General features: G+C 44.1%; 1 protein-coding gene across 1 annotated transcript; it reads left to right on the top strand.

The window, feature by feature from the left end:
- The first annotated feature begins 884 nt into the window (after positions 1–884).
- On the top strand, positions 885–1,817 carry LOC142419730 (olfactory receptor 5V1-like). The gene has a single exon (XM_075522991.1). The coding sequence runs from the start codon at positions 885–887 to the stop codon at positions 1,815–1,817; it is 933 nt and encodes a 310-aa protein (XP_075379106.1).
- The last annotated feature ends 9,470 nt before the right edge of the window (positions 1,818–11,287 follow it).

Below are 11,287 nucleotides of genomic sequence, written 5' to 3'. Positions count from 1 at the left end.
TGGGAGAGTATTGTGCTTGAGATTCTTACTGCTTTTTCCCTACTTAAATTTCTTCATTTTATTGAAAAAGGTAATGCGGGACCTAGTTCAGAAGGGCACATTTGTACAGAAAATATCCCATGAGTATCCTCTGCTTTACAATCCAACTATCTGATATTTAGGAAGAATAATCATAAAACCAAAACAAAATATTAAAAAAACCCTAACAATCCCCCACCTCCCCCCCCAAACCCAAATATTTCAGCCCTAGACTTCCACGTGCCCTAGTTCGACATGTAGGAGCCAAACACATCAATATATATCTCTCACAGACCTCTGTGTCCACAGGGGTTATACTGAAGCCATATGCTGTGGGAATTTGAGGTCTTCAGCAGAATAAGAAAAATCCTAATAGTAGAATTCCAGAGAATTAGAGGAACCTTTAACTCATAACCTTGTTCAGGTTATAAGTGAAGAAGCAAAGTCTAGGACCAGGTGCACAGACTTACTGGAATTCCTATGGTCTCCCCATGCTTGGTGATACGTAGCCTAATTTGTAATTCTGGATTGTCAGGAGGAAGACAAACCACAAATCAGAGAAGCACGTCTTCAGTCTCAGGCTCAGCTTTCAAGACTTCATTCCTGCGTGGAATCTGAAAGGTCCTAGTAAGAGGACAAAATGAATAGGAACAGGAAGCGCCAGCTGGGCTCAGTGGAGAAAAAGCTTATTTCGAACACTTTCTGCATACCTCTTCCAAGCCCCTTGCTTCCTAACATGGATTGAAATCTCCTTTTCTTAACCCTACGTTGACCTGGTACCTGGAAGTCAATTCATGTGATTTTGTGTGTTCTGATTCCAGTGTTAACATCATGCATTTCTCTCCCCTTCAGGTCACATAGAGTAAATGGAAAACCAAACAAGTGGAACTGAGTTTGTTCTCTTGGGACTTACAAGAGATCCACTCCTTCAAAGACTCCTATTCACTGTGGTTTTAATTATTTACCTAATCACTTTATTAGGAAATACGGTAGTCATGATGGTCATAAGGACTGATCTCCACCTTCACTCTCCTATGTACATCTTCCTCTTTCATTTAGCTCTTGTTGACATCTGTTATGCCACTGCTGTTGTTCCAAAGATACTGGTGAATTTCCTTGTGAAAGGAAGCATAACCATTGCTGTGAATGCTTGTATGACTCAAATGTTCTTCATCTTCCTCTCAGCTGGGTGTGAAGTGTTTATGCTTTCAGTAATGGCATATGACCGATATGTGGCCATCTGTAATCCACTGAAGTATCAAAAGGCTATGAGCAAACATTTCTGTTATCAGCTGGTAGGGAGTGCATGGGCAATGGGTCTCTTATATTCAGTTCTAAACACAATTCCTGTGTTAAATATTCAATTCTGTGGGCACACAGAAATCAAACATTTCAGCTGTGAGCTGCCCCCTCTCCTGTCTGCTGCTTGCAGTGGGACCTTTCTCAGTAAACTTATTCTTCTTTTTTCTGCTGTGATCTTTGGGTCCAGCTCCTTTTTGCTCACCCTCATATCCTACATCTATATCATTGCCACTGTCCTGAAGATACAGTCTGCAGAAGGGAGGCACAAAGCTTTCTCCACTTGCAGCTCCCACTTCATTGTAGTGGGGTTACTCTACATAACTGCTCTGTTCCAATATACAAAACCCAAATCAGTCTCATCAATCATTCTAGACCAAGTGCTGTCCACCCAGTACAGCATCTTAACCCCCATGCTGAATCCCATCATCTACAGCCTGAAAAATAAAGATGTGAAAACAGCCTTAGGCAGAATTCTAAAGAAACTTCAATTTGTATAACCTCTGAGCTGTGTATTTCAAATACATGTTCTTTAAAACATGGACTTATAAACAAATGACCTATTGGGATTCTCTGGTTGCGTTTTCTAGGTTATGTGATCAAAAACATGTTCACATACCCACAAAGAAGCACAATGGCAGGAGGGGGATGCCAAATAATAATCTGCCCCAACAACTCCCAGGCCCATCACAGGGAGAGCTATCAGCCCATCAGTGACATATCTCCACAAGGACAGAGGAGCACAGAGGTGAAATGGAAGGCAGAGGAACCCAAATTACAGGTTCAGAAGAGGGAACACCCTATCCAGGCTCTTCCCAGGGCTGTCATAGAAGACTTAACAGACCCATTCCAAGTGTGAAACCCATCATGATGAGTGAAGGAGAGTCAAGGCTGTAGCAGCTTTTGGACCAATGGGAGTTACTGCCTAAGGGTATGGGACACATTATGGGATGCAGGGGACCAGCATTTTGGGGATGCACAGGACTTATTCTGGGATCTCTAGGGGAGGAACCAAAGGCAGAGAAAGTGGTGGACCTAGGTGATTTGAGGAGGAATGTATGCGTGAAAATAGAGTGATAAGGGGATAAAAAGGGATGGTTGCATGTAAACAAGGACTGGTCAGCATGTTTGTATGGTCATGCCCTGCACCTGATCAGTGCAGTCTGTTCTATCCTCTTTTCTAACTCTTTTCCTGGGTGGGGGAGTCTATTCTCTGTGTACGTGTGTGTATTCGGGTCTGAGTGTCAGCAACTGGAGTTAGACCACAGGTCAGGGGGCCCATGTGTCTGGGTGCCAGCAACTGGACGGACAGAAATTAGTGAAATCAAGTGCCAGCCACTGGAGTGGGACACAGGCCAGAGGCCTTTGTGTCCAAGGTGCCAGCAACTGCAGTGAGTGATGGTCTGGGTGCCAGCAACTGGACTGGGACCAGGGGTCAGACAGACCATGTGTTTATAGTGCTAGCAACAGGAATGAGTGCGGGTGTGCAAGTGAGCACCATATCTGAGGCCAAATTCTATACAACATGTAGGAAAAGTTAGATTGCAACATATTTGTCCATTTTTAAATTCATTTCTGGAGAGCAGTACTGTAGTCAGTAGTGGGAAACAAGTATCTTTAAAAAAGCAATAGGTCAGATTAATCATGCCCCAAAAGTACTTTTTTTTCTTGTGTGAGTAAAAAGAGAACCCAATGTTAACAACTGGTATAATTGTCTTTGCTTCATATAGCTAGGATTAGGTGAGACAAATCTTGTCAAGTCACTTAGATTTGAACCACTTCCCCCTTCCCTCTCTGTACAGAACCTGTCACCATCATGGCTCAGGAAATGCTTTTTTACTATTGTCACTTCTTCAGTCGGTCTCATGATATAAAGAAAGCAAGAACTGTCTGTGCAAAATTGTACCTTGCCTCTTGCACTGCTGCTTCTTTTTCTACCTGAATCTCTGAGGTGTTCTAGTTTCACAGTCCTTGCAGAAGATGCCTTACTGCTGCTCAGGGTCACATAGGTTGAAATAGTTAGACCACTTCCATAACACCTGCTGCTGAATTGACAACCACCCTCAGCACAACTTCTCATTTCCCAAGGGCCCATCATCTGTGCCAAACCTGGCTTAACACACCCATCACCAAAGTGTCCTCTTCTGACCCACAGCCTCTCCCAACACAAGTTGCTACCCTACTTTGTCCCAACTGCTTCACACAAACTTTACTGAAGAAGGGTCCACATGAACTCCATAGCCTTACCACACCTCAGCAGCCAGAACTGCACAAGCTCTCCTAGTGTTGCCTTCAACACGATGCCCACTCCTGATGTCATGAGCTCTTTCAATGCAACTCCTCACAGTGTTACCTGCAACTTCATACTTTCATTCAGCACTGTCCTTCACCACACCTTAGTGTCCTGGTTTCAGCTGGGATAGAGTTAATTTTCTTCCTAGTAGCTGGTATAGTGCTGTGGTTTGGATTTTAGTATGAGAATAATATTGATAACATGCTGATGTTTTGGCTGTTGCTAAGCAGTGTTTACACTGGTCAAGGACTTTTCAGCTTCCCATGCTCTGCCAGGTGCACAAGAAATGGGAGGGGGCACAGCCAGGATAGTTGACGCAAACTGGCCAAAGGACTATTTCATACCATATGACGTCATGCCTAGTATATAAACTGGGGGGAGTTGGCCGGGGGGTAGCGGTCACTGCTCAGGGACTGGCTGGGCATCAGTCGGGGGGTGGTGAGCGGTTGTATCACGTTTTTTTCCTCCCTTGGGTATTGTTCCTCTCTCTCTCTTGTTGTTTTCCTTCTCATTACAATTCATTATTATTATTACTATTATTTTGTTCCAATTATTAAACTGTTCTTATCTCAGCCCACGAGTTTTCTTACTTTTGCTCTTCCGATTCTCTTCCCCATCCCACTGGGGGGGAGTGAGCGAGTGGCTGCGTGGTGTTTAGTTGCCGGCTGGGCCTAAACCACGACACTCAGGCAATTCCAATTTCATAAACTCCCTCCAGACAGCCTCCAGCTTCATGCCTTCCATCTCCAGTTTTACAACTTCTCCGCAAACCTCAGCCCAATCCTGCCCACCATCAAATTTGCAACACCTCTTCACCACCTCATGTCTCTGGCTAGACAGCCCCTTGTCAGCATTCACTACCCACCCACAAAACCTAACTGACCTTCTCACCATGTACAATCCCTCCTCAGCCACATCACAGCTACCCTAGTCATGAACTACCACCATGGTGGTTTCCAGATCCAGATGCCAAAGTAAGCGGCATCCTTTCCTGGCAGTAGGCACATCCTTATAGGGAACTATTTTGCAAGAGGAGGAACCAGTAACTCTTTTGGGGCCTTGTGCATTAAGTGACTTCTGGTAGCCTGTTTGGTTAGGGAAACAAAAGGATATGACTATGACGCTAGCCAAATTGCTACCACGTGTGTCACTGGGTACAGAAACTGGCAGGTCTTACGCAAATTATCTTAACAGGTCAGATACCTGAGGGTTCACCTTTGGCTTCTGTCATCTGTTGTTCCTCTTCCTTTTCCAAAGATTGTAAAACTTTTTTTCTTACCCATCCTATATTGACTACTGTTTCCTGTATTGATTACTGTTAACCTTCATTAACCTGTCCAGGACCCCAGGTAACAGTATTGAATTTCAATTCAGTAACAAAATTTCAGATATTGAAATTAGAGGACTATTTTCATCCAGAGCAGTATTTAACCTCCACATTAATTTGGAGATTTGCATTTTCACTGTGTGGATCTCTGACATTTGGTGCCAGGAGATGGCTACATTACCTTGGTTGTTATCAGACATTCTGTATTTCAAGAAATTTCAACAAACTAATGGGCCATGGCTGAAAATTTCTTTATTGACATCCATGAGGCAGCTGCTGAAAATACACAGTAGAGTTCTGCACAATGAGGAGTTTGAGACCTTGTTTGAGCTAACCCATGACCGTTTACTTTATTGAGTTTCTAGGAAAACTATGATATGGTGGCCATCACGGAAACGTGGTGGGGTGACTCGCACAACTGGAGTGCGGCGATGGATGGCTATAAACTCTTCAGGAGGGATAGGCAAGGCAGGAGAGGTGGTGGGGTAGCCCTATACGTCAGGGAGAGTCTGGATAGTTTAGAGCTCGATGATGGTGATGATAGGGTGGAGTGTCTATGGGTCAGAATCAGGGGGAAGGCCAACAAGGCAGATATTGTGGTGGGAGTCTGTTACAGACTACCCAACCAGGATGAGGAGACAGATGAACTATTCTATAAGCAGCTGGGAGAAGCCTCACGATCGCTAGCCCTTGTTCTTGTGGGGGACTTCAACCTGCCAGATGTCTGCTGGAAATACAATACAGCAGAGAGGAAACAGTCCAGGAGGTTCCTGCAGCGTGTGGCAGATAACTTCCTGACGCAGCTGGTGAGTGAGCCAACTAGGGAAGGTGCCCCGCTGGACCTCTTGTTCACCAACAGATATGGACTTGTGGGCCATGTGATGGTTGGAGGCTGTCTTGGGCAGAGCGATCATGAAATGATAGAGTTTTTGATACGTGGAGAAGAAGTGAGGGGGGTCAGCAAAACTGCCACCTTAGACTTCCGGAGGGTGGACTTCAGCCTGTTTAGGAGACTGGTCGAGAGAGTCCCCTGGGAGGCAGCTCTTATGGGCAAAGGGGTCCAGGAAGGCTGGACATTCTTTAAGGAGGAAGTCCTAAAGGCACAAGAGCGGGCTGTCCCCAGGTGCCGAAAGACGAGCCGGCGGGGAAGAAGACCGGCCTGGCTGAATAGAGAGCTCTGGCTCGAACTGAGGAGAAAGAGGAGAGTCTATGACCTCTGGAAGAAGGGGCGGGCAACTCAGGAGGACTACAAAGGTGTAGCGAGGCTGTGCAGGGAGAAAACTAGAAGGGCCAAAGCTGAGTTAGAGCTCAGTCTGGCTGCTGCTATAAAAGACAACAAAAAACACTTCTTCAAATACATTAGCAGCAAAAGGAGAGCTAAGGAGAATCTCCAGCCCCTAGTAGATGGGGGAGGAAACACAGTGACCAAGGATGAGGAAAAGGCTGAGGTACTTAATGCCTTCTTTGCCTCAGTCTTTAATAGCAGGGCCGAATGTTCTATGGGTACCCAGCCCCTGGAGTTGGAAGATAGGGATGGGGACCAGACTGGAGCCCCCATAATCCAGGGGGAAATGGTGAGTGACCTGCTGCACCACTTAGACACTCACAAGTCTATGGGGCCTGATGAGATCCACCCAAGAGTGTTGAAGGAGCTGGCAGATATGCTCACCAAGCCCCTTTCCATCATTTACCAGCAGTCCTGGCTAACTGGGGAAGTCCCTGCTGACTGGAGATTAGCTAATGTGACACCCATCTTCAAGAAGGGCCGGAAGGAGGACCCGGGGAACTACAGGCCTGTCAGCCTGACCTCGGTGCCGGGGAAGCTGATGGAGCAGATCATCCTGAGTGCTATCACACGGCATGTAGAGAATAACCAAGGGATCAAGCCCAGCCAGCATGGGTTCAGGAAAGGCAGGTCCTGCTTGACCAACCTGATCTCCTTCTATGACAAGGTGACCCGCCTAGTGGATGAGGGAAAGGCTGTGGATGTTGTCTATCTAGACTTCAGTAAAGCCTTCGACACGGTTTCCCACAGCATTCTCCTGGAGAAACTGGCTGCTCATGGCTTGGACGGGTGTACTCTTCGCTGGGTAAAGAACTGGCTGGACGGCCGGGCCCAAAGAGTGGTGGTGAATGGAGTTTACTCCGGTTGGCGGCTGGTCACAAGCGGTGTTCCCAGGGCTCAGTGTTGGGGCCAGTTCTGTTTAACATCTTTATCAATGATCTGGACGAAGGGATCGAGTGTACTCTCAGTAAGTTTGCAGACGACACCAAGTTGTGTGGGAGTGTTGATCTGCTGGAGGGTAGGCAGGCTCTGCAGAGGGACCTGGACGGGCTGGATCGATGGGCTGGGGTGAATTGTATGAGGTTTAACAAGGCCAAGTGCAAGGTCCTGAACGTGGGCCACAGCAACCCCATGCAACGCTACAGGCTTGGGGAAGAGTGGCTGGAAAGCTGCCTGGCAGAAAAGGACCTGGGGGTGTTTGTTGACAGCCGCCTGAATATGAGCCAGCAGTGTGCCCAGGCGGCCAAGAAGGCCAATGGCATCCTGGCTTGTATCAAAAATAGCGTGGCCAGCAGGACTAGGGAAGTGATTGTGCCCCTGTACTCGGCACTGGTGAGGCCGCACCTCGAATACTGTGTTCAGTTTTGGGCCCCCCACTACAAGAGGGATATTGAGGTGGTGGAGTGTGTCCAGAGAAGGGCAACGAAGCTGGTGAAGGGTCTGGAGCAGAAGTCTTATGAGGAGCGGCTGAGGGAGCTGGGACTGTTTAGCCTGGAGAAAAGGAGGCTGAGGGGAGACCTCATCGCTCTCTACAACTACCTGAAAGGAGGTTGTAGAGAGGTGGGGGTCGGTCTCTTCTCCCAAGTAACAAGTGATAGGACAAGAGGAAATGGCCTCAAGTTGCGCCAGGGGAGGTTTAGACTGGATATTAGGAAATTTTTCTTCACCGAGAGGGTTATCAAGCATTGGAACAGACTGCCCAGGGAAGTGGTTGAGTCGCCATCCCTGGAGGTATTTAAAGGACGTTTGGATGAGGTACTTAGAGACATGGTGTAGTGGTGGTTTTTGGCAGTGTTAGGTTTATGGTTGGACTCGATGATCTTAAAGGTCTTTTCCAACCTATATGATTCTGTGATTCTGTGATTCTGTGATTCATTTCATAGATTAACTTTTGCTTGTAGATGTATAAGTTAAGAAAGGTGAGGCCCTTTCTGACAGCAGGAATTCTGGGTTTTTCTTCAAAATCTAGATGTCTATTTCAGACCTAATCCCATCCTAAAATCAGTTCTTAGGTGTACCAGAAGAGTCCATTTCTGGAGAGATGTATTTTTTTCCATGGGAAAGCCTAAACTGAGAAAGTCAGACTCAAATTAGCTGACTTCCATAGACATAAAATATCTAGCTGACTTCTTCAGTTTCCCCATTTGTAAGAGAAGGACATTTTTAACTTACTTTGTAACTGACTGACCTCTGCTAAAGCATGCAAGTTATTGTAAGAGGCTATATTCACTGGTTTGCCAGTGAGGAAATTTCATGCAAAATAAGGCTTGAAAGATCATGGCAAGGTAACCCAGGCCATCTTCTATCTCCATGAAAACTTAACTTAATCATAACCACTCCTGAGAGAAGTGAGAGAATCTGCCCTTGAAAGGCTATTGTGGTAGGCAACTCTTTACCACCCCCAGAAGATGGTGGTCCTCTCCTTATTACTAGAAATCTCTTTCTTTTTTTTTTAATGAAGACATGTTTCTTTTTTTGTTTGTTTGTTTGAATGCACAAACATTAAAAAGCACTATTTTAGTACTCACAATGCTAGAAATCCAAAGCAGTGGATATAATGGCCCTCTACAGTTGGGAAAGCCATAAAGCTTCATCTCGGTTTAATGAAGGATTCTGGAAGGGGTTAACTGGACTAGTTAGCTGCACATGCTTGTCCAGATTAATATTCAGCCAATCCATTGGCTGTTATTTCTAGTGGTGAAAACATAAAATGCTGTTGTAGTATCATTATAAAGCCACTGACTTGCAAGTATTTCTTTAAAATACACTTGCTTAAACTTTTCAGTCGAGGCAGAATTAATTTCTATTCCTTTGCCCCTTCCTTTCATGCCTTTCCTTCACTAAGCCTACGCACCTCTCTCCTCTAGTCCCAAGAGCCCTTCTGGTGGGAAATTTCCTGGGACAGGGTTAAAGAGCAGTTCTTAAATGGTTTTCTTCTCAGGTCTTCTTTCTGCTGCTGGATTATGAATGCATCATTCAGTGCACACAGGCACATAATCCAGACGGCCCATCAAATCAGTTCTTACATAGGCAGGAAATGTCAAGATACACTTGTGATACAGAAGAGCAAGAGATTAAATTAGATGAGATGATACAATAAAAGGCACCTCCTAAGCAAGTTTTGGAAGCTTTCCAGAAGCCATTCTACATTCTTTAAAGAATCTAACACATTCCTACCAAGGAAGGCAGACACTGAAGAGATAGAATCATACAGCCATTTCCCGAAAATCTAGATCTCTAACTACAGAAGAGGTAAGTCTTCCAGCTTGTCTGGCTTCTTTCTTTTCTTTTTTATATTTCCTTTCTTCTTTTCTTTCTTTCCTTTTCTCTTTCTTTTCCTTTCTTCTTTAACAGTTGTAAAAATACAAAAAGACAGTTTCACTAAAGTTATCATTAGTCTGTGGTTACCTTTGGCTGGAACCATGTATAGACCTAATTCTACAGCCCCAGATCAGATTACTTTGGGTTTTGTTTTTTTTTTTTTTTTTTTGCCATTAACCACCTGAGATTTTAAAGAAGAATGCATGCGATAAGGAGATTATATAAGACGAGGATGCAATTTCTCACTCTTTTTGAGATGTTACCGGTCCACATTTTATTTGTTTTATTTTACAACTAATTGCATTATATCATACAACTCTAGCCTGTCCCTGAAAAGATAATTTAAGATGTAAGACATAAAGTGTGGGAATTCTCCACTGAATTAGTTATTCTAGTCATCTCCTTTGAGTCACAGAAAGGAGCAGGTACCTCCAGCATGTAATTCATCACATCTTTAAGTAGATACCATAGACTGATCATGAATTACTCTGCAAAGGCAGAAAAAGAGTGCATGTGACTAGCTCAGGTGTAGATGTCTACGTGACAAAAGTCAATGAGATGAGATCAGGCAGATTAATATTTTGTAAAATGTAATCTGGTGGTGCTGGCAGGGACCTTATCAAGAGGGATACACAGTAAACCTGTGTTATGAACCGGCTGTATCTTTATAAACCTTTCTAAAATATATAGCTTGTTTTTAGCTTATGAATTTCCTATCATCAAACTAAGAATATAGTTTTACTTGATCATTTATCTCTTGGTCACTCCTTTCCGAACAACTGGTTGCCTAACAGCTGCCCTAACTGGCCCCTAGCCACCGGGACTGGTGTAGTTTGCTTCCAGTTCTGCTCTGGCCTGGAGGGAGCCTAGCTATTTCTTTTCCACTGGGTACTGCACCATGATAAAGGTGTGCTTGCTTCATACTTTTATGTTCTTCTGCAGAAATCTATGTCATTGCTAAATGAAAAGAGGGATGGAGAGGATCACAGCTTGGTATGACCAGGTAAAATTTGATACCATGTTGGTTTTATTGATCCTTTTTTGGGGAGATATATCAGTAAAGGAACCATCCATGTACATTTTACTCTTATTCTTGAATACCTTTTACCTACTGCAAGCACAGGAAAAGTCCCTAAATTTCTCCACTTCCTCTCTAGGCTTTAAATTATGATTTTGAGTGTAATCTTGTGTTTTCTCCATTCCTGTGTTTCCTGTGTATGTTTGATCAATTTTTGCCTGCCCAAGAGTTTCTGATTATGCTGTAATTTTAAATAGTTGCTAGATAATTTGCATTAACTGTTTCATTCTACAGGTCTGCTCAGAGATCACCAGCACAAACAGGGAGAACTGATTGTGATTTCATTGGGCTGGACTTGTAACAGTGAATTTTAACACCAGTTGACTGGGAATTTTTTCATACTAGAATGAAGAGTTGATAATTGTATTCTAAGGGCACCTATTTTTGGTTAAAATCTGAGGAGAGTTTAATCTAGTTGTTCCCGGACTTCTTTGACCAAAGGGACTCTGGGTGCATAATAACAAGCTAGAAATGTTAAGGACTATAAATCTCTTTAAAGATGAAGATAATTTATTCACTTCATAAGATTAATATTAATCCTATAGTCTGTATGCACTTCTGATACAGAATTTATTATTAATAATGAAAAAAGCCTAATGGATCATATGTCTTTATTTTTCCATGTGTATAGGCTGTATATTGCATATTGCCACCCAACTGATTAAC

The sequence above is a fragment of the Mycteria americana genome, chromosome 22, assembly GCF_035582795.1.
Source record: "Mycteria americana isolate JAX WOST 10 ecotype Jacksonville Zoo and Gardens chromosome 22, USCA_MyAme_1.0, whole genome shotgun sequence".
Lineage (NCBI taxonomy): Eukaryota > Metazoa > Chordata > Aves > Ciconiiformes > Ciconiidae > Mycteria > Mycteria americana.
The sequence above is the reverse complement of the archived record's forward strand: the minus strand, read 5'-3'. Positions and strand labels throughout refer to the sequence as shown.